Source organism: Lotus japonicus, chromosome 1 (genome assembly GCF_012489685.1).
Source record: "Lotus japonicus ecotype B-129 chromosome 1, LjGifu_v1.2".
In the NCBI taxonomy this organism is placed as follows: Eukaryota; Viridiplantae; Streptophyta; class Magnoliopsida; order Fabales; family Fabaceae; genus Lotus; species Lotus japonicus.
The window spans coordinates 85079583-85103123 of record NC_080041.1 but is presented as its reverse complement, the minus strand read 5'-3'; the positions used below and the strand labels follow the sequence as shown (position 1 = coordinate 85103123).

At 38.3% G+C, this 23541-nt stretch overlaps 1 protein-coding gene across 1 annotated transcript; it reads left to right on the top strand.

Moving 5' to 3' along the window:
- Positions 1-66: 66 nt before the first annotated feature.
- On the top strand, positions 67-6270 carry LOC130725484 (3beta-hydroxysteroid-dehydrogenase/decarboxylase). The gene is made up of 11 exons (XM_057576711.1): positions 67-371; positions 463-686; positions 851-1021; positions 1915-2040; positions 2230-2309; positions 3487-3685; positions 4109-4220; positions 4888-5062; positions 5231-5387; positions 5504-5570; positions 5759-6270. The coding sequence occupies exons 1-11, from the start codon at positions 131-133 to the stop codon at positions 5902-5904; spliced, it is 1698 nt and encodes a 565-aa protein (XP_057432694.1). The 5' UTR covers positions 67-130; the 3' UTR covers positions 5905-6270.
- The last annotated feature ends 17271 nt before the right edge of the window (positions 6271-23541 follow it).

The window sequence follows — 23541 nt, the reverse complement described above, 5'->3', positions numbered from 1 at the left end:
CGGCCCATAAGGCCCAATAAAACTTTGTTTTGTAAAAAAAAGAAAGTGACAGGTGGCGCTAACACTTGTTAGTTGTTGTGACTTGTGACACTCTTGTCTTGTGTAGTGCTCGTGAATCTGAGATCGGAATATGGAGGCGGTTGCGGCGGAGGACGGGTGGTGCGTGGTCACCGGAGGTCGAGGTTTCGCGGCGAGGCATTTGGTTGAGATGCTAATCCGGCACAACATGTACTGCGTTCGCGTCGCCGATTTGGGACCCACCATTGAGCTCGAACCCGGTGAGCAATTGGGGGTTCTCGGTGAAGCTCTGCACTCTGGTCGTGCTGAATATATCTCCGTCGATCTTCGCGACAAGGCTCAAGTCTTGAAAGGCAACAACCTCTACTTCTACTTCTTCTTCTTCGACCTCGAAACCGAAACAACCATATCTGCATAGTTTTCACCGTTTTTGTTTGAATGCAGCTTTTGAAGGAGCTGAAGTTGTGTTCCACATGGCTGCTCCGAACTCTTCCATTAACAGCTACCAGCTGCATCACTCCGTCAATGTACAAGGAACACAGAATGTGATCGATGCTTGCGTTGAGCAAAAAGTGAAGCGATTAATCTACACCAGCTCTCCCAGTGTTGTCTTTGATGGAGTTCATGGAATTCATAATGGAAGCGAATCATTGCCATATCCACCTTCGGTAACTACTTCATTTCAACTTTCATTCTTTCTAACTTGGGATATTTCTGGGTTTTATAGTATAATCTAGTAATGAGGATGGTAGTAGATTTGAAATGTTTCTCTGTTTTGTTATTGTTAAACCAATTGGGGTGGTGGTTCTGAACTGAATGCTACTGGTTTCAGCATAATGATCACTATTCAGCTACTAAAGCTGAGGGTGAGGCATTAGTTATCAAGTCTAACGGTACCAGTGGGCTCCTAACGTGCTGCATACGCCCTAGCAGCATATTTGGGCCGGGTGATAAACTGTTGGTGCCTTCATTAGTTGATGCTGCAAGGGCAGGGAAATCCAAGGTAGTTCTTGTTCTCCCTCCTATTGATATGTATGTTTTAGTTTCTCTAGTCTCTGCTTTACCTGTAAGTTATTATCTGGCATCATCATTTTACCATGGAAGTCATCTTAGTTACCTCAATGTACCTTGTAGAAGACATCAATGTATCTTTTGCAGAGCTACGAGAGACTTCTTTTAGATTAGGGCCCCGTTTGGAAACACAGCTTAATTAAGCGCTTGTGACATAAGCACTTATTCATAAGCTATTTTAAATTTTTTATTGAAATAAATCAAAAATAATCTATATATAAGCATAAGCTCTTTTTTATATGCTATCCTGAGTAGCTTATGAAAATAAGCTGAAAACAGCTTATGGTAGGCCATAAGCTGTTTGCATAACTCCCAAACACTGGCATAAGAGCTTATGCTATCAGATAAGCTCTTTCAAACGGGACCTAGATCTGTTTTATGCTCCACGTCCCGTGCTTTGTGATTGAGCAGAATGATGATATTAAGCCATTTATCTGACTTTTTAAAATCCTAGTGACTGATGTTATGGTGTACTTTGTTGCGCTTACTGTTGGATCAGCTCTTGCTTGAGAGTTTATTTTGTTTTGCATGAGAGTCTTGGTGAACGTTTACTGCTTTTTACTGCTTAAATAACTAATCAAACACGTATGACTATGTAATCGGGATTAGGACATTATGTTATGATCCATCTCATTGAGTCTGAAAGTATCCACAACTTGAATGAAATTGGAATGAGAATTATAACCAGGAAAAAAGTTCTTCATAAAGTTAAGAGGGATATGGACAAAAAAGCTTAGAGACCAATATGCATGTGTAACTACTTACTGGTACAAACTTTCTCCATGCTTTCTTTCATTCTCTAATTTATATTTCTCTCTTGACCAGTTCATTATTGGGGATGGAAATAACCTTTATGATTTCACTTATGTTGAAAATGTGGCTCATGCCCATGTATGTGCTGAACGAGCTCTAGCTTCAGATGCAACAGTTTCAGAAAAAGCTGCTGGAGAGGTACTGCTGAGTGGTTCTATTATATGAAAAACATAACTGTTTACAAAGACTTGTCAGTTCAACCTTGTTAGTTAGACTTAAAATTGATAATTGCACTACAGGAAGAAAAAAAGAAATTGAATTGCATATTAATTTTGGAAACTAGCAATTAATGTAGCATTTTCTTGCCATTGGATATTTATGTTGCAGGCATATTTCATTACAAATATGGAATCTATGAAGTTTTGGGAGTTTATGTCACTGATTTTGGAAGGTCTTGGATATGAAAGGTAGTTGCTTTTATACTGTTAACCATTAGATCTTTCATGCTTTTATTATGTAACTTATCTGTTTTTCTTTTCATATAGTAGACCCATTCTCAAATACTAATCAACTACTGTAGCTAAAATTCAACTGGGGATAAGGGGAAATTCTTAACTTTTTTTTAAAATACATAAATTATGATATTCATTCTGCGTTATTCATGCTCTCTTATAGTAAAAACATACATGCTGGCAGTTTGAAATTGCCAGATTATATATAAAGTTGCTACTTTACTATACTGAGGCAAATAGGTATACATAGGGATGGCAATTTCTACCTGCATATGGGGATCCCCGTGGGGACTGCCCCGTTTGGGGCCCCGATCTTGGGGAATTTTTCCTGTGGGGATGGGGATGGGGACAAAAATTACCCCGAGATAAATTTGGGGATGGGGGTGGGGATCACCCTCCCCGCCCCGCGGAATCCCCGCCCTGTATACATAGGTAAAAAATCAATAATACCCTTAATAGTAAATTAAATGTTATTTGAACTTCATTATATATTTTCATAGAACTTGACATGTTCCATTCTCATTTGTGATTTTCATATTTAACTATTTGTAGTCCACGTGGAAATTTAAGTATTTTTATATTTAATTTAGTTTTATTTTATTTTTAATGTTGTGTTAATGGTCCCCATGGGGATCTGCGGGGACCCGTGGGGAGGTGGAGATTGGGGATGAGGAGAAAATTCACCCCGCCACGGGGATGGGGAGTGGGGATGGGGACATGAAAGAGACGCGGGGATGGGGACGGGGGAGGCACTCCCCGCCCCCGCCCCTCGCGGGTGCCATCCCTAGGTATACATCCTTTTAAGTTGTTTTCTTCCATAGTATGAAAGATGTAAATTTAAGTTGGACTTTAACCTCAGGTATACACTGAAGTTGCTGCAATTCAGGATTATGTAATCTTTTTCTTGCCATCTTGTCCAGGCTTTGTTATCTATTTTTGACCTTGAGATTTATTTGTTTACACTAATGAGATCATTGACTTCATCGTTTAATTAATCAATCATTCGTAAGCCTTGATATATCTGGTGTTTATTTAAAATAAATAAGGAATATAGCCATAGTTTTTATCCAAATAAACATCTTACAGTACTATCAATGCCTTTAGTTCGTTACCTGAGTTATGTAGTTTGCAGGCCAAGAATAAAGATCCCTGCCTTTGTTATCATGCCTATTGCACATTTGGTAGAGCGGATATATAAGCTGCTCGCCCCATATGGGATGAAGGTTCCTCAGTTGACCCCTTCAAGAGTAAGACTACTGTCTTGCACCAGAACTTTTGATTGCTCAAAAGCAAAGGATCGCCTTGGCTACGAACCCATCGTAACACTACAGGTCCTATGCCTCTTCAGTATAGCAACAATATATTGTTTGTTCTATTCTACATGAATATCCATAGCTATGAACTGTGTTGAGATACTCAATGTTTTATTATTGTGAAAGTTTCTAGGGAACTTCATTCTAGTTGCTAATTCTATGCATTTAACTTGCACACATCTCTTATGTAGTTCATGTTTTGAAAGAAAACAAATTTTGAGAAGTTAGCTAATCCAGAGCCCAAAAAATTACTGATTATATGGAATTAAGATTATCTAATATATTCTGAAATCAAGTATGTCATGTGATTCTATAATGAATGGTATTACTGTGCACAAAGGTTCTTACAAGTTACATCTATTGCAGTCAACATACATGTTAATCCTGCTTCTTGCTATGGTGCTTCACTTGAATATAATGAGATTGTAATTTTTCTTGCAGGAGGGTCTGCGGAGGACAATTGAATCATACCCACACTTGAGAGCTGAAAATATACCTAAAACTAAAAGAGAAGGCCCCTCAAAAGCTTCCATATATCTTGGAAGTGGAAGAGGTATGAATAGTCAACAATCTCATCTAACTTATTTATTTGAGCAATCTGGAATTGTTTTTTGGGTGGTCTGGATATGGTATGGTGTAAGGAGTATCAAATTGTTAACCATCTAAAAACAGGCACATGGCTGCTACTCTTCCATGATGTATAATGTGTTTGAGTGACTTTAAGAGGTCATGGAGTCAGGTAAAGATACTAACAGTGACGTATTGGTACTCCGTAGACATGTGAAAGACATGACATGATTTTCCTGGACAAATGCATTAGATAAAATAGTGATAGATAATATAGGTACTTTAGGCTCACAATAGCAGTTCCTTGTCATATACTATCTATTCCATATATTTTACTCTTGATATGAAGCATTGCATTTTAAAATTGTAATAAAGCACTAAGAGGCTGATGCAGACTCTATGAAGCCTGAAACAGTTATTGAGCTCTCGATGTTCAAATTCCGGACTGGTGTTTCTTTTTTAATCCATTATCATAAATTTTAACTAATTATCATCTATTTGTGTGGGCTACATTATCGGATCTCTTCTGCTACCATACCAACACTAAAATTTAACCTGTTCATGCTGGTAGTAATTTTACAGCTTTATATTTATTTATTTATAGGTTTTATATTTATTTATTTATAGGTTTTGATTGATCTACTTATTTGCAGTTGCTGACACATTGCTTTGGAAGGATAAAAAGCTTACTTTCACCACATTGTTAGTCTTGATTGCAATTTACATCAACTTCATTGCATCTCAGAATACCATCGTTACCGCCCTTGCAAAGCTTCTATTGTTCTCATCTATATTTTTATTCATCCATGGCTTTGTACCTGCAAAAATGTAAGTACACTATCTACTGTTGAATATCCAATTGTCAAGATTGTAAGCTACTGTTAACTTGTCCAATAATGCATTATTAATATAATAATGATAAAGATGATCCAGTTGTTTAAAGCATTTCCAATGTGAATTGGGAAGTTAAATACTGCACATATATTGCTTGTACAGATTGGGATATACTGTTGAGAAAATGCCCACATCCTGGTTTCACTTATCCGAAGATATGTCACATCAAATTGCTCTCTCAGTGGCATCATCTTGGAATCTTGCTGTGGATGGTTTGAAATCACTTGCACAAGGGAATGATTGGATGCTGTTCTTTAAGGTATCTACATTGCATTGCTTAATTTTCCTAGCCATTGCTTGATGCTGTGATGCATCAGGAATATGGAGTCTCTTAAGTATCTGATGTACTGACACATTCCCCTTGCTGATCTATAGGTTGTTTTATCTCTGCTCATTCTTAGCTTCCTTGGAGCCTTTTCACTTCAGAACTTATATACTATAGGTTCTCTCTCTCTCTCTCTCTCTCTCTCTCTCTCTGCATTCTGAGTCATGTTTGATGAGTTGTTATTTCAAAGAATTATGTTGTAATATTGCTGGTAATTGCATCAGTTTATTTGGGGCGTCATCAGAAACAAACATCTTCACTGTCTGCTACTGTTAATGTGTTTCGTTTTCTTGTCTTGGTTACAGGACTTACCTTTGCGTTTATAGCTTTCTACGTTTATGAAAAGAAGGAGGAAGAGATTGATGGCATATTTCTAAAAATGCATTCTTTTGGATGCAAATTGATATCTGATCTCAACAGGAAGTTTCTATCTTCAAAGAAAGTTGATTGATTATAGCACTAGTTTTTCTTAGATAAGGTGGGTAGTTGCATCTTCATTTTGGGGTTGATTCCTTGTATAATTGTACAATTATTGTAATGTAATTTTGGGGTATATTGTATTGAACCAATGGTGTTCGGCTATGTACCTATGTTCGAAGTATTGAAGCATCTAATTTAGGCGGTGCATATGGATAAAGTTTTGTTTGGTGAGACCTACTCACTTAATGTGATCTCCAAGCCTCTTGGGAATTAGTCCCATGGCTGGATACCTTGTGAAACCCAAAAATAGTGAGTCCATCACTTAGGGCTTTTTGTTTTGTTCTTTAGCTTCTTTGACAGATGAATGATTGAATGATATTCTTAAGTTCTGCTTCCATCGCCTACATCTTTCAAACTATGCCCTCTATAAATTTCTATTAGCATTCTAAATGATGATTTAATTTACAAATTCTGAAATTATAAGAATCTAGTTTACACAAATTTACATATTAATACTTTAAATTAACTTATATGTCACTTAGGAAGTTTTATCTCACATTTATAGGCTGGATAAAATAACCTGTCATTTTAATGGATAATTATATATAATACAATGTTAACACAAAACAATTGATAAACTCATAAAATATTGTATATTAACATGAGTTCTAAATGAGCACTCTTAGCTACTGCATTCGCTTCACGCAAAAAAAAAATCTGACATTTCACTTCAATATTTGGGGGAGTCACCCATCGTATATTAAGAACTAACTCCATATAGGGGCTAACTAGAAAAATAATTAGAGACAATTGCGTCAATTGCTACCGCCTACCATTGAGTCACTTTCAACAACAACCCTTGGGATGTTACCTTTGGCTATAATTTCCACCGTCGTATAGAATCTCAAAGTTCTACAAGCTACGGGTTCGAAGTGACCAACCACATATCTACGGACTTGGTCATAACTAGCTTCCCTAGTGTGTCAAACTAACTCATCAACATTGAATTTCAACCAGACAACTTGGGGAAATTCGAACCAAACCCAACATCATCAACAATCGCAGCTTCATCATCAAACAACGCAAAATTGGCCCACCAACAAACATGTGCCATGTGCACTGTTGCTAATTATAAAACATTGTATTTCGCATCCTCCATATGCACCAGAGCTGAACTATTGATCACGTTACTGAAATTTTGGTTGAAGCTAATATCACCAAGAGTGTCTTGTAAGATCTCAACTCCCTCTGTCTTAAGCCTTATCAAGATCAACTTTAATCGCAACCTAACCCTTATTTCTTCTCATCATGCACATAGAGTGCAACACTTCTTTTCCAATGACAATATTGTCTGAACTATGCATACCTAAAACAAAACTACACTAATTTAGAAAAATCAAGGAATCAAGAACTAGTTTCAACTTGTTTGTCAATGCCTTTGTCATTATTTTGTAAACAACATTGCATAGACTATATTTTCTTATTTTAACTTTAACTAGAGTCTTTTACCCGCGCGTTGCACGGGAAATTTGTCTATTGTATTTGATACATCAATTAATATTTTGATTATTAAAAATATAATAAACAACAAATGAAATAGAAAAATCTGAAATGATGAGCAAAGTGGTCAAAAAGTCTTAAATTGAAACATTTGTTGCTTAGATTGAAATTCGTGTCCCCGTAGGATAGCTCAAGTGGTAGGAGCTGTGGGGCATATGGGTTGGGTAGGGTCCAGGGATTGATTTCTAACGGGTGCAATTTATCTTTCTGATGTATGAAAAAATATATTGAAATTTGTACAATTGAATAACTAATAAAAAGATTGTATAACCAAATCTCAAAATAAAAATTGACTATATGTGGGGGAATGAGAAAGCAAACTATATTGTTATGTAGAACATGTTATGTAGTCTATTTTTAATTTAAGAAACGTGCCCCCTACATTATCACGTTGCCAGCACGGGCATAGTTGCAAGTAATAAACGTGCCTCCTCCATTATCACATTTTACCTTGGCACATCAAAGGCGCATGAAGTTTTTCCAAACCACCTGAGTGTAATGCCCGCACTGTTTTCCATCAGCACAAGATTGTTTGAACAAAATAAAATAAAATTAGACTATATTGTTATGTAGAACATGTTTAATATGAAGTTACATTGTAAAATAGTGACATCTTATTAAAATTTATTTTTCTATTAATTTTACATGAATTTTCATGTAAAATGTTCCTCCCCGTGGGAACTCTTAACCCTATAGTTTAACTTAAACAAAAATACACTATATATGTGTTAATGTTTTCTAATCTTCGCACGACACATTTTAATTATCAAATTATCATGCCTCTATATTTATTTCCTTTTAAAAATTTCAAAAAGTTATGAAAAAAGTAATGACATTATATTGATTTTTTATTTACAACTCATATGAATTAGATTTTTGACCTATGAGTTCAAACAATCACTTTTTATTCGTGTGTTGCACGAAGAACTTTCTCTTGTGCTTAAGACATGTTCAATACCATACTTTAGCAATATTTTGAAATACTAAATGACATACTTAATGAGAAATATATAATGCTACATAATGTGTCCCTCTAATTTGATTTCTCTATATTTATATCTCATCTCGTCCTAGTACTAAGTAACTACTATAATAACATCTAATTAACCTAACAGTCCCTGCTTAATTTCTCTTTCTATTACATCCTTACATGAGTTTGAAATTTAAGTAAACAGTCTAGAAACTGTGAAATAATGCCAATTATTCATGATAATTATTCTTTCTATTAGTTATTATTCTCTCGGATTAATCCTAGTAAGTTTCTTTATGATTTTGAACAAATTCAATCTTTAGTTTGAATTCTATAAGTTAGCATTCAAGTTTCTCCTTTAAGTGGTCAAACCGTTGCAAATCATTGTTTTAATGTGCCTTCACTGCAATACATCAGCCATGAATATCTCTGTTGGATGCTGGCCCCTTTGATTGTGTGGATTACTCTCTCAATATATAGAGCAGAACATTGGCCAAGTAAAATAGGAAAAAACCATCTTCTCTTCTCTGTGTGTTGAATCCTTCTATTCTACTTTCTGGGCAAATATTTGTGAGAGCTCCATTGCTTTCTGCCTCGAGTGCACGAGTTAGAAAGCTTGCTGTGTTAACCTTGGGGGCAAAACCGGTGGTACATATTTGCACCAGTGTCTACCGGAAATTTGCTTTAGGGCAGTGGCTTGCCACGGCACAGTAACTCCCAATCTCTAAATTTCCAACAATCTGAAGCAAACTACTCTCTTTACCTGTGCTGATGGCGCTGATCCTCAATAAGAATGGCCTACCTGATCTTTCCAAACTTGAGCCGCTGGACGGGACCAACTACAAGAGGTGGTCACAACGATTGTTGATCTTCTTCGAGCAACTAGAGGTCGATCCTGTCCTCTTCAACGAGCCTCCGGTAATTCTTTCTGAAGGCAATGCTGACGCTGTCAATGACATGATCAAAGAGTCTGAAAAAGTTTGACAAACACAACAAACTGGTACATTGTCACATGCTTAACCATATGCCTAACAATCTCTTTTGATCTGTTTGTCTCCAACAAATCTGAAAAGTCCATTTGGGAGACACTGGAAAAGAAGTATGGAGGCGATGATGCTGGAAATCGCAAGTATGTCATTGGAAAATGACTACGTTTCCAGATGATTGATGATAAATCAATAATGGAACAAGTGCATGAGTACGAGAACCTTGTGCAGATGTGCTAAATGAGGGAATGAAGATGTGTGAGGTACTCCAAGCCAATGTTTTGCTCGAAAAGTTCCCTTCCTCATGGAGTGAATTTAGAAATAATTTGAAACACAAGAAGAAAGACTGTTGGAACATGTTGCCATGCATTTTGTCGAAACAACCGATTGTCGAAGCAGATGTCGTGGCATCTGATTCTGTGAAGCTAGGGCATCAGTCCTCAGCTTGTGTTTCTGTTGTGGGCCCTCTGAAGATTTACTGAAGATATGTTTTTGAGTTACTTGAGGAGCAAGTAGCTATTCCAGAAGGGATTTATTTGTTGGGTTGTTATTTGTTGAAACAATCTTTGTTAAAAGATTGGTTTCTATCTTTACTTGTGCAATAAGAAACCGAATCTATCAAGATTGCATTTTGAATTGCTGTTACTGCAATCTGTTTCTTCAGCCCGTGCCGACTCTGAAGCCCATGCTACCGCTGCTGAAGTCTATAAAAGGATGAAGACCTAAAACATGAAGTGGACGGAAGCTAATAGAGAGAGATCAAGTGTTTTAGGATTTGTGTTTGTGCTTCGTTCTTTGTTAGTTGTGAATCCTCTTTGCTCACTAATTCTATAAAGCAAAGAAGGGTTCTGTGTTGTTTGATTGCGTTCAAACTCTGATTGTTCATTGTGTTCACCAATGACTGTGGCAGTGATTGAGAGAAAGTGAGAGGGGCTCTCATACTTAGGTTGAGATTCTAAGTAGAAATACAGTGGGTAGATTAGGAAGTGAACTATGAACTGAGTTGTTCATGAGTGTCTGTAATTCCTGAATCTTGAGATAGTGGATTTCCTTTCTTTGGGTGCAAACCCTCCAGACGTAGGTGAAAGTTTTTCACTGAACTGGGTTAACAATTACTGTGTGTTATTGTTTCTGTTGTTAAGTTTTGTTTTACTGTTAAGCGGTTGTCGAACCTCTTGTCCCAGCATCGTGCAGAACGATCGTATCAGAGGGAACCTGAATTACAATTGGCATCAGAGCAGGCACCCTGTTCTGGTTGGGTGAGCTCCAGGGAGTTTTATTCAAGTTCTCATGGATAACAAGGAGGGATGATCAGTCAATAAGCCACCCATTCTGGATGGTACTAACTATGACTACTGGAAGGTTCGCATGACAGCCTTTCTCAAATCAGTTGACAACAAGACTTGGAAAGCTATTGTCAAGGGTTGGAAGCACCCCACTAAGGCTGAGGTTGAAGGCACCTCTACTACTGTTGTGAAAAAACCTGAAGAAGAATGGACCAGTGTTGAAGATGAAGCTCCTCTTGGAAATTCAAAGGCTCTAAATGCTATCTTTAATGGAGTTGACAAGAATATGTTTAGGCTGATAAATACGTGTACTGTGGCAAAGGATGCTTGGGAAATTCTGAAAACTGCACATGAAGGAACTACTCGAGTAAGGATGTCAAGGCTTCAAATGCTTACTACTCAATTTGAAAATTTGATGATGACTGAAGAAGAGACTATTTCAGAATTCCACATGCATGTCCGTGACTTGTCTAATGCTTCATTTGCTTTGGGAGAACCTATGTCAGATGAGAAGCTTGTAAGGAAGATCTTGAGATCTCTTCCTCAGAAGTTTTCTATGAAAGTCACTGCAATTGAGGAGGCTCAAGACATTGAGAACATGAAGGTTGATGAACTTATTGGCTCTTTGCAGACATTTGAGTTGAAACTGGGTGAAAAATCTTAGAAGAAGAATAAGAGTATTGTTTTTATGTCAAACACTGATGAAGGTGATGATGAAGACTGTGAGGGTGAAAATATTTCTGAGGCTCTGGCCATGCTAGCAAAAAAATTCAACAGAGCATTGAGAAAGATTGACAAAAGAACCAGGCCTAATGTCCAGGACATGAAGTTCGATAACAAACCCAAGTTTTCTAATTCACAGAGGAAGACCAAAGAGGAAGAAAGATCTGGTCAGAATAAAGGAGTGTAGTGTCATGAATGTGAAGGATATGGCCATATCAGGTCTGAATGCGCCATCTATCTAAAGAAGCAGAAGAAAGGTATGATGGTAACTTGGTCAGATGAAGACACTGAAGATGAGGAGGAGATATCTGCAAACAAAGTCAATGCTTTCTCTGGAACCATCTATGAGTCTGATACAAGTGATGAGGACATTACAGATGAGGAACTGGCTGAGACTTACAAGCTGCTACACATCAAGTGGGAAGAAGCATGTAAACTTGTGAGAGAAAAGCAAAGTGAGATAGAACAACTTGTCTCTCAGAATGAAAGGCTGAAAGAGCTCAGCACAAAGCTGAAGGAAGATCTGGAGGAATGACAAAGTAAGTTTAATAATGCTGATGTTATGGAAAAGGCTAATCTAGTGTTGATTAATGCAGGACTTCAAGAGGAAGTGGCAACTCTGACAAGAAAGCTTGAAGCTACTCACAAATCTGTTAGAATGTTGAACAGTGGTTCTGATATGCTTGATGAAATTCTGAAAGAAACTAGCAAGCAAGGAGGGAGTTTGAAGGGAATTGGCTTTGACTATAGAACATCAAACAAAGAAAATCAGAAAGGTTCAAAGAAATTTGTGTCTGCTGCAAAACAAACTGAATTCAAGAAGCCCAGAAATTATCAGTTGCCAGATTCATTGCCTCGACATGTACCTCTGCATGTGAAACCCCAGCTTAAGCTTGACAAAACTGTACCTTGGAAGTGTCATTACTGTGGTAAGAATGGTCATATAAAGCCCTACTGTTACAGGTTATATGGGTATCCTCAGATGCACGATAAAAAGCCTATTCAGATGAGGAAGTAATGGAAGCCCAAGGGTGAAGTCAGATGTCAGGTAGCCTACACGTCTTTCAGAGCATCATCAAAGGAAGATTGGTATTTTGATAGTGGCTGCTCAAAGCACATGACAGGAAACAAGAGCTTCTTGCAAGACATCAGAAGTCACTCCACCAACTATGTTACTTTTGGAGATGGAGCTAAAGGAAAGATCAAGGGAGTAGGAAAGCTTGTTAGCACATAATCTCCTAACTTGAACAATGTGTTACTTGTAAATGGTTTAACAGCCAACCTAATCAGCATAAGTCAACTGTGTAATCAAGGGTATGATGTGAAGTTCAAAAAGATAGAATGTGTTGTGACCACTGATGATGAGAGAGTTGTGATGAGAGGAGTCAGATCAAAAGACAACTGTTATATGTGGACATCAGAAGAAAAAGCTCATGTTTCCAGATGTTTGTTAACTAAAGAAGATGAGGTGAATGTATGGCATCAAAGACTAGGACATCTCAACTATAGGAGCATGCAAAAGATTCTAGCAGATGAAGCAATAAGGGGATTGCCCAATTTGAGCTTGGGAGAAGGAAAGCTATGTGGAGAATGTCAGATTGGTAAGCAAACCAAGGTGCCATACAAGATGCTCCAGCATCAGACCATGACAAAGGTTCTGGAATTGCTTCACATGGATCTCATGGGTCTCATGCAGGTTGAAAGCTTGGGAGGAAAAAGGTATGTGTTTGTCTGTGTAGATGATTTTTCAAGGTATACATGGGTTGAATTTATGAGAGAAAAATCAGAGACTTTTGAAATATTCAAGAATCTATGTATGAGACTTCAGAATGAGAAGGACTGTGTGATTGTAAGAATCAGAAGTGATCATGGAAGGGAGTTTGAGAATTCAAAATTCTTGGAGTTCTGTGGAACAGAAGGTATTAGCCATGAATTTTCTGCCCCCATCACTCCACAGCATAATGGAATAGTTGAAAGGAAAAATAGAACTCTCCAAGAATCAGCTAGAGTAATGTTATATGCTAAGAAGATTCCACACCAGTTCTGGGCTGAAGCTATGAGTACTGCCTGTTACATACATAATAGAGTCACCATCAGGGCAGGGACATCCTCTACATAGTATGAGCTATGGAAAGGTAGAAAGCCGTCTGTAAAATACTTTCACATATTTGGAAGTAAATTTTATATCCTTGCAGATCGTGATCCTAAGAGGAAGCTTGATCCTAGAAGTGATGAAGGAATTTTCATGGGGTATTCTATGAACAGCAAAGCTTATAGAGTTTTTAACTCTCGCACAAGGACCATGATGGAATCTGTGAATGTGACTGTGGATGATGAACCAAGCAAGAAGGAAGAAGCAGTTTTGAATGAAGATGATGATGGTGCTGATGTTCCAGCCGATGCTCCAGCAACCGCCCTCGACAATGAGTCAGAAACAAGTGCTGATGAAAAGGAAGACAAAGATATCACATCAAACAAAGCTCCATCAATCAGGGTTCAGAAGAATCATCCTCAAGAAAACATTATTGGTAATCTTCAAGAAGGGGTGACTACCAGATCCAAAAGTATAATTGCTCACAGTTGTTTCATCTCTAAGATAGAACCCAAGAATGTCAATGAAGCTCTCACTGATGAATACTGGATAAATGCTATGCAAGAGGAGCTAGAGCAGTTCAGGAGAAATGAAGTGTGGGAGTTAGTGCCTAGACCTGAAGAAGTAAACATCATTGGCACTAAGTGGATCTTCAAGAACAAATCAGATGAAACTGGAACAGTCACAAGGAATAAAGCAAGGCTAGTTGCTCAAGGATATACTCAGATAGAAGGAGTTGATTTTGATGAAACCTTTGCTCCAGTAGCTAGACTGGAATCTATAAGACTCTTGCTAGGTGTTGCTTGTCTCTTGAAGTTCATACTTTATCAGATGGATGTGAAGAGTGCTTTTCTGAATGGCTATTTGAGTGAAGAAGTTTACGTTGAACAACCTAAAGGATTTACAGATCCACATCATCCAAATCATGTGTACAAGTTGAGGAAGGCCTTGTATGGCTTGAAGCAAGCACCTAGGGCTTGGTATGAAAGGTTAACTGAATTTCTTGTAAGCAATGGTTACAGTAAGGGTGAAATTGATAAAACTTTGTTTGTGAAGAATGACAAAGGTAAGCTCATGATAGCACAGATTTATGTGGATGACATTGTCTTTGGAGGAATGCCGAACTCAATGGTGGAGCATTTCGTCCGACAAATGAAATCTGAATTTGAGATGAGCCTAGTTGGTGAATTGAATTATTTTCTAGGACTACAAGTCAAACAAATGGAGGATTCTATGTTCATATCACAGAGTAAGTATGCTAAAGGGTTAGTCAAGAAGTTTGGCCTTGAAAAGGTTGGTCACAAGAGAACTCCTGCTGCTACACACATCAAACTTTCCAAGGATGAGCAGGGGGAAGATGTTGATCAAAGTCTCTATAGAAGCATGATTGGAAGCTTGTTGTATCTCACTGCTAGCAGACCAGACATGACATTTGCTGTCGGAGTTTGTGCTAGATATCAAGCAGCTCCTAAAGCAAGTCATCTGCTACAAGTCAAGAGAATTATCAAGTACATCAATGGCATAAGTGATTATGGTATTCTCTATACTCATGATACAAATTCCTCTTTAGTTGGATTCTGTGATGCAGATTGGGCAGGTAGTGCAGATGATCGAAAGAGCACATCTGGTGAATGTTTCTTCCTAGGGAATAATTTGATTTCATGGTTTAGCAAGAAGCAGAATTGTGTCTCATTGTCTACAGCTGAAGCAGAATATATTGCAGCAGGAAGTAGTTGTACACAACTCATGTGGATGAAGCAAATGCTGAAGGAGTATGATGTTGAACAGGATGTCATGACATTGTACTGCGACAATCTTAGTGCAATTAATATTTCTAAGAATCTCATACACCATAGCAGGACCAAGCATATTGACATTAGACACCATTTTATTAGAGACTTGGTGGAGGATAAAATTGTTAATTTGGATCATGTTACAACTGACAAGCAATTGGCTGATATTTTCACAAAACCCCTTGATGCAATCACTTTTGAAAAATTAAGAGGAAGTCTAGGGATTTGTCTTTCTGATGCATAGCAATTAGCGTGCCCCAGTGTGTTAACGGCTAGTTTATTCTTGGTCATCATTAACTGCCGTTGTGACATCAGCAGAGAGAAAGTTACTTCATGGTTCACTTATCCTATAACTACCTCCAACGGGCAAATTGTGTTCTCTCAACCGCTTGTGCATCTATCTTCTTCAAGACTTATCATCTCTCATTTGCAATTCTGTTTCGTTGTTCTGTACTCTGTTTGTAATTGCTCTCGATTCATCATGTCTCAAAGTTCAGGAAAGAAGGAATCTGTCAAGGCCAAGATTGAAAGAACTGCTAAAGGAGTCAAGTGTATGGGTTTGAAGAGTGATTCTTCTCAACCATCTTCTGTGTCCAAGAAAGCTCCCAAGAAGATGAGATAAAGAAACCCAACGTGTAAGGTCTACAAATCACAGGTCAAGAACAGCAAAACCTCAAATGTTCCTATCCTTGAGGATGTTCCTGACGAAGAGGAAATCAATGATGAAGATTCTCCTGTGAAATCGCCCCCTGATGTTGTACCTGATGTTGAGACATCTGGGTCTAAGGAATGTTCTGCTCAAGAAAATTCTGGAAATGATTCCACTTCTCATGAAGATTCAGGCAATGCTACCCAGCCAGATATCTCTGTTTCATTCTCTTCAAAGGATGCTGATCCAAAGAATGGTAACTCTGATGGTATCAATTCTGAAGAGCCAATCCAGACTCCAACCTTTGTTCAGGACATCTCTGATGATGATTCTGATGATGTTCCTCTGACTGAGTCCTTTGCTGATAGTGTTGCTGCGAGGATGAAGAAGAAAAGAAGGGTTTCTTCTCCTGAAGTCACTCCTACTCCATCAAAGAAATCCAAGTCTTCACCTATAACCTACAAGTCACGACAGGCTAGTGTGAAGAGTAAGGGAAAGCAAAAGGAAGACGAGACTCCCACTGAGAAGAAGAAGAGGAAGATTCCAGTTGAAGTTGAAGACTCTGAGTCAGATGTTGAGGTCGGTGTCCAGGACATTCGATCTTCTGAGAAAAAGAAGTTTTCTGGTAAGCGTATTCCTCAGAATGTTCCTGCTGTTCCTATTGATAGAGTGTCTTTCCACTTAGAAGAGAATGTTCAGAAGTGGAAGTTTGTTTGCAAGAGGAGAATGGCCAAGGAAAGGGAAGTTGGCTCTGATGTTCTTGAATGCAGAGATGTTATTGCACTTATTGAGAAAGCAGGTCTGATGAAGACTATTCAGAATATTGGAAGGTGCTATGAGAAGCTTGTGAGAGAGTTCTTGGTGAATCTCTCTGTTGATGTGGGACTTCCTGATAATGCAGAATTCAGGAAAGTCTATGTGCGGGCTGAATGTGTAATGTCCTCACCTGCTGTGGTCAATCAAGCACTTGGAAGAAGTGCTATTGAATTTGTTGATGAAGAAGTGTCCATGGATGATGTTGCCAAGGAGCTTGCTGCAGGTCATGTGAAGAAGTGGCCCAGCAAGAAGTTGTTGTCTACTGGAAATCTCAGTGTGAAGTATGCTATCATTAACAGGATTGGTGCTGTGAATTGGGTTCCTACTCAGCATACCTCTGGTGTTTCTGCAACGCTTGCCAAATTGATCTATGATAAGTGTCAGTTTTACGTGTTTTAAATATCATTTTAAGCACTTATTTGACCTATATGCTTGCATTGTTGATTATTTTATCCCCATAAGTAGTTGATTTAGTAAATACTTAATTATAGTATAGAAATAGAGTAAATATTATATTTTTCACATTTAATCTTTTGTTTTCAATGATAGGTGAAAATCTATGAAGATCTATGCCACAAGATGTCAAAAGGCCAAGAAATGAAGAATTTCGCTTAAGCCAAATGTTTACTCGCTTAAGCGAAATTATATGGCGGAGGGTATCAATTCTGGAAGACAATCTCGCTTAAGCCGAATTCTTTCTCGCTTAAGCGAACCATTCAGTGGCATAGAAGGAAAGTGAACCCTCGCTTAAGCGAGACTTATGCTCGCTTAAGCGAGAAGAGTACTTCAGAGTTAAGAAAAGGCTCTCTCGCTTAAGCGAATCTGAGGCTCGCTTAAGCGAGATAAACCGCCTTGGACCCTTATAAAAGGCCAGAACACGATTTTTCTCGAGATCTCTTCCATTCTTCACCATTTTTCCTCCCTAAAACATTCAGAGGAGGCTGGGCTTCATGGAGGAAGGGTCTCTGGGCTAGGAATTGATGGAGTGGAGCTTTGGAGCATGGTGACAACCTCTTGGTGGCTATGGAAAGCTTGAGAAAGTTTCCATCGCCGTGGATTCGTCTCCGTTCTTCGGGTTTCATCTCTTCCTTTCTTATCTCTTGTATATGTTATTTTCTATTTTTGTATCTAGAATGTTATAGCTTAGTTCTTTGATTGTTGTAAACTCAATTATTGATGTAAATGGAAATCTTTCATGTATGGTGTTTCTCTTTGTACTTCATGCTTCTAACCAATCAATTGATAATCAAAAGAGCTTCACTAATTTATAAATAGATCGAGAGGTTGATATGAGTTGGTGTATGCTTAGATCAATGAAAGTAGAATGCCTATGTCTTAGGTCACGCCGTGTGTTAAAGTTTTGCTTTCTACACTTCAAGTATCATTGATTTGTGTTAGATTTTTATGGACTAGCATGAGATCGGGAGATAATTGCGGGTCCGGTTCAAGAGAGAAACCACTCAATGAACTAGTTGTCTTATGGTGAAATTATCTTAGGTAGGAACAATAGTGGGCTTCCACGTGACAAGTGGGGTTTTGAGTTCTAACAGGAGTTTCCGAGGTGACAACGGAGATCTGCAAGCCTAGGATACCTTGTCTTAGGATAAATTTTTTATTGTGAACGTCTTTGAGAGAGAATTTGAGTTTTAATGTTCCTTTTAGTTTTCTAGATGGTAAGGGATTACATCTAGGAATTCCAACTGATAGATTCACCTAGGCTAGGGATAGTTAGGTGGATAGCTCTCGACATCGTAAGTGAAATGAACTTTTACATAAGTGTTTGTGTTCAAAGCAATCAAAGGATTATGTGAATGCGTTTCTGAATACGTGTTCTTCTTTGTTATCTCTGTAGACCTTCTTTTACCGCTTTCCTTATATTGAAAATCACAAAAACAATTTATCAAACATCTTTTTATCCGCTTAAATCAATGTCTAACTGGTGGAACTGATGTTCACACAATCCCTGAGGACGATAAACCCGTATCTGCTTTGCTACGATTGAATCATAAAGGTTTAGCCAAAAGCAGTACAAACAATGAGGAAAAAACCTTTATCAATCTATAGAATTGGCAAGTCTATTGCTTTTGATTTTGGAACTTTTGTGTTTGAGCAGACATTGAAGCATGCTGATACTTGTGCTGTGAAGCTGCCTGTTTCATTTCCTTCACTTCTTACTGAGATCATTCTAAAGCAACATCCTCAGATTCTCAGGGCTGATGATGTGGCTATGTCTCATGGAGTTCCAATCACCTTGGATCAACGTTTGTTTATGGAGCCACATGTCCTAGACATTGCATTACCAACCAGCAGAACATCTGCTCCTCCTGTGACTGAATTTGGCACTAAGGCCATAATTGCTGAATTACTTGAAGTCTCCAAGGCTTTGCAGGAGACAATCAGGGTGAGCACTGCCAGGAAGCTCAAGGTTGATGCTTTGCTACTCAAGCTGCAGGAAGAAGAACGCCATGGTGGTGAGCAAAGGGCTTCTGCTACAGCTGCTCAGAATGAGAACAATGAAGAGGAGGAAAGATCTAAAGAGAGTGCAGAGGAAAGTGCAGAAGGATCAGAAGAGGATTCCAGTTCTGAAGACTAGTTTGCTATGTTCTTTTGCTATTTTCTTTTGTTTTTGGAAGTATTCGTGCACCCTTTGCAAATTTGTGCTAAAAAAGGGAAGTAGTTTGAAGCAGTTTGATTGAAGGTTTGAAGCAGTTTGATTGAAGATTCTATCTGCTCTATGGTCTGTAATATTTTGTGCGACTGCTGTGAAGACCTATGTTACTACTGTGAAGTTTCTTTGCTTCTGTGAAGATTATGTGTGTTTTGCTAGTGTTAGCTTTGTTCTGCAGACAAGTTCAAGACATGGCTTTGTTTGTTTCAAGTTGCATCTTCTGGTTTTATGTGGCTAGCTTAGCTTAGCTTTATGAGGTTAGCTTATGTGCAAGTAACTTATGTTAGTTTTCTGGTTTGCTGATGTTCAAGCTGATCTATTTTGGTGTCATTATGTGCTAAGGCTTGATTGTACTTCTGGTTGTGTGCATTTTTGCTGCTAAGTGTTTTGTTCCAACTATGCTAAGTTGTTGGTATGCATGCATCATGTGAGGGGGAGCAATGTTTAAGGGGGAGAATTGATTCTCTAGTTTTTATCCTCTCTGGTTGTGAGTTGTTTTAGACAAAATTTGACAAAGGGGGATATTGTTGGAACATGTTGCCATGCATTTTGTCAAAACAACCGATTGTCGAAGCAGATGCCGTGGCATCTGATTCCGTGAAGCTAGGGCATCAGTCCTCAGCTTGTGTTTCTGTTGTGGGCCCTCTGAAGATTTACTGAAGATATGTTTTTGAGTTACTTGAGGAGCAAGTAGTTATTCCAGAAGGGATTTACTTGTTGGGTTGTTATTTGTTGAAACAATCTTTGTTAAAAGATTGGTTTCTATCTTTACTTGTGCAATAAGAAACCGAATCTATCAAGATTGCGTTTTGAATTGCTGTTACTACAATCTGTTTCTTCAGCCCGTGCCGACTCTGAAGCCCATGCTACCGCTGCTGAAGTCTATAAAAGGATGAAGACCTAAAACATGAAGTGGACGGAAGCTAATAGAGAGAGATCAAGTGTTTTAGGATTTGTGTTTGTGCTTCGTTCTTTGTTAGTTGTGAATCCTCTTTGCTCACTGATTCTATAAAGCAAAGAAGGGTTCTGTGTTGTTTGATTGCGTTCAAACTCTGATTGTTCATTGTGTTCACCAATCACTGTGGCAGTGATTGAGAGAAAGTGAGAGGGGCTCTCATACTTAGGTTGAGATTCTAAGTAGAAATACACTGGGTAGATTAGGAAGTGAACTATGAACTGAGTTGTTCATGAGTGTCTGTAATTCCTGAATCTTGAGATAGTGGATTTCCTTTCTTTGGGTGCAAACCCTCCAGACGTAGGTGAAAGTTTTTCACTGAACTGGGTTAACAATTACTGTGTGTTATTGTTTCTGTTGTTAAGTTTTGTTTTACTGTTAAGCGGTTGTCGAACCTCTTGTCCCAGCATCGTGCAGGACGATCGTATCAGAGAGAACCTGAATTACAAAGACTTTACACTGCAAGAGCTCATAAGCTACATGAGAACTGAAGAAGCAAACCGTCAAAAGGATAGGTATCTATCTGATCTCCAAATGTTTTCGAATGCTAACATTGTTGAATCTGGTGGTATTAGGGAAAGAATGCAAAAGAACACAGGCAAGAAGTCATTGTCAAACAAATTGCAAGACAACAAATTGAGCAGGCCAAATGCCGATGTTCATAAGAACAAAGGAGCGTGCTATACATGTGGAAAGACGGGACACAAAGCGTTCCAATGCTATGCTTGCAATAAGGAACAAAAGGACCACAAGCCCACTGGCCAACCGTCAAAGCCACATGCTAACTTAGCCGAAAGTGAAGAAATCATTTGTGCTGTTGTTGAGGCGAACTTGGTGAGTAATGTTGTTGACTGGGTCATGGACTCAGGAGTAACAAGACATATGTGTGCCAACAAATCACTGTTTCATGAATTTGAAGATGATGCTGAAGAAGCCACAGTGTACATGGGAAACGCAGCAACTGCCGGAATTCGTGGTAAAGGGAAAGTCTTGATTAAACTTACCTCTGGTAAAACCTTAGCCTTGAACAATGTCTTATATGTTCCTGAAATGCGTAGAAACTTAGTTTTCTGGGGCTTTACTCAATAAGGCTGGTCTGAAAATTGTGCTAGAATCTAACAAAGTTGTAATAACAAGAAATGAGGACTTTGTGGGAAAAAAAGTATCTATCTGGTGGATTATTTATCCTTAACACAATGAGAGCATCCAGTCCATCCTAGATTGTTTATGTCAGGTTGAGAGCATTGGAGCTGCTACATGACTTGGAATCTCTCATCCTAATGGAGTAATGATCATGGTTGGCCATCATACACCTATGAGTTAAATGTGGTAACTTGATGGGGTCTTCTGTTTTTACATAGTTCTTGTTTTATGCTGGTTATATCTATGGATATGTTTATTTTTGAATTTATATTTTGAATAATTGATCTTACGATCAAGACTTAAGGTAGTTTACGTGGATGTATTTCCTATGCTTGGATGTGAATGTCTTTGTGCTTTAGCATGTAAAGACAAGAGTTAGAAATTGTTTCTTAAAGGACCTTCATGTGTGTTTGGTATTTTCCATTACTTAATTCATGCCACTATCCCAAACTCAAAGTTGTCTTGTGGGTTCTAACTCCATACGTGACATGAGAATGCTATGTTTATAAGTATTTAATGGTGTTGAAGCCTTGTAAGGAAACAAATATAATGGTTAAATTTGGCTGGAGGTGAAATCACAATTTATGTTTGTTTCACCATAATGACATGCGTGATCCAAAGTTAGACACTCTAAATGCATGAGCCACGGGTTGGAGTGTAATTCACCTCAGGATTTTAAAAAAAACTTGATGCCTTACATAGAAGGACTAACAACAGTTTGCTATTGTGGGAAACCACACCAATATATCTATTTATTGTGTCTCACAAGTTGTTAGTGGTGCAACAAATAACATCGTATATAATAGCAGAAGGAGACACATACGCTTGAAACATGAAAAATCTAATAAATTATTTCGGATCCCTTTATAAGGGTAATTTGTCAGGAAAATTGTCCTGGATGCGTTGAGAGGGATGAGCGCCTTGAGTGGAGGAACGTATGGTGGATACCCATTATGTGGTCAAACGAAGCCATGCGAAGACTCCAATGCACTACATCTCATCACTATGACGTACGGTAGTGCGTGATGTGACTTTGAGTTGAATTCTCTTTGATACATAGCCCGATATTAGGGTGGTGCTAAGGAGACGCACTTGATGTATCTGCAGAGCTAAAAAATAGATACATAACCCAATGGTTGGGTGATGCTATAGAAATGCACTTGATGTATCTGCACATCTCTTAATGGATACAAAGCCCAGGATTTGGATGGTGCTACGGACGCACTTGATGTATCTGCTAGCGTGAGTGTGAAGGTTTAGACCACCTTCTATGAAAGACATTGACAATCTTTCTAGAGCACTCATGAGCAACCCAAGGTGGATGAAAGGTCTAAAAATAAATTTATGAATATACTATCGCGGAGCTCTTACAAATTTGAAGGTTATGTGCGTGCTGTGGGGGTCTTATCTCGAGTTCACTAAGTTCAAGAGAAATTCACTTATTGAACATTGGGGTATTGCCTCACTTCACTATGTGTTAATTCAATCCTATGGACATTAACACTTAAGTACAATCCCTTCTTTGCCCAGAAAATCTTCTCACTTTTTTCTCTTAGTGGGGGAATGTGAAATAATGGCAATTATTCATGATAATTATTCTTTCTATCCGTTATCATTCTCTCGGATTCATCCTATTAAGTTTCTTCATGATTTTGAACAAATTCAATCTTTAGTTTGAATTCTACACGTTAGCATTCAAGTTTCTCCTTTAAGTGGTCAAACCGTTGCAAATCATTGTTTTAATGTGCCTTGACTGCAATACATCAGCCGTGGATATCTCTGTTGGATGCTGGCCCCTTTGATTGTGTGGATTGCTATCTCAATATATAGAGCAAAACATTGGCCAAGTAAAATAGAAAAAAACCATCTTCTCTTCTCTGTGTGTTGAATCCTTCTATTCTACTTTATGGGCAAATATTTGTGAGAGCTCCATTGCTTTCTGCCTCGAGTGCACGATTTAGAAAGCTTGATGTGTTAACCTTGGGGGCAAAACCGGTGGTAGAGATTTGCATCAGTGCCTACCGGAA

What these genes read in the sequence shown, in the direction of transcription:
- LOC130725484 (XM_057576711.1), top strand. Translation starts at nt 131, where the DNA reads ATGGAGGCGGTTGCGGCGGAGGACGGGTGGTGCGTGGTCACCGGAGGT. An exon ending in GAAGGTCTTGGATATGAAAG is followed by an intron (nt 2,310 to 3,486) that starts GTAGTTGCTTTT and finishes TGTAGTTTGCAG; the next exon opens with GCCAAGAATAAAGATCCCTG. An exon ending in GGCTTTGTACCTGCAAAAAT is followed by an intron (nt 5,063 to 5,230) that starts GTAAGTACACTA and finishes TTGCTTGTACAG; the next exon opens with ATTGGGATATACTGTTGAGA.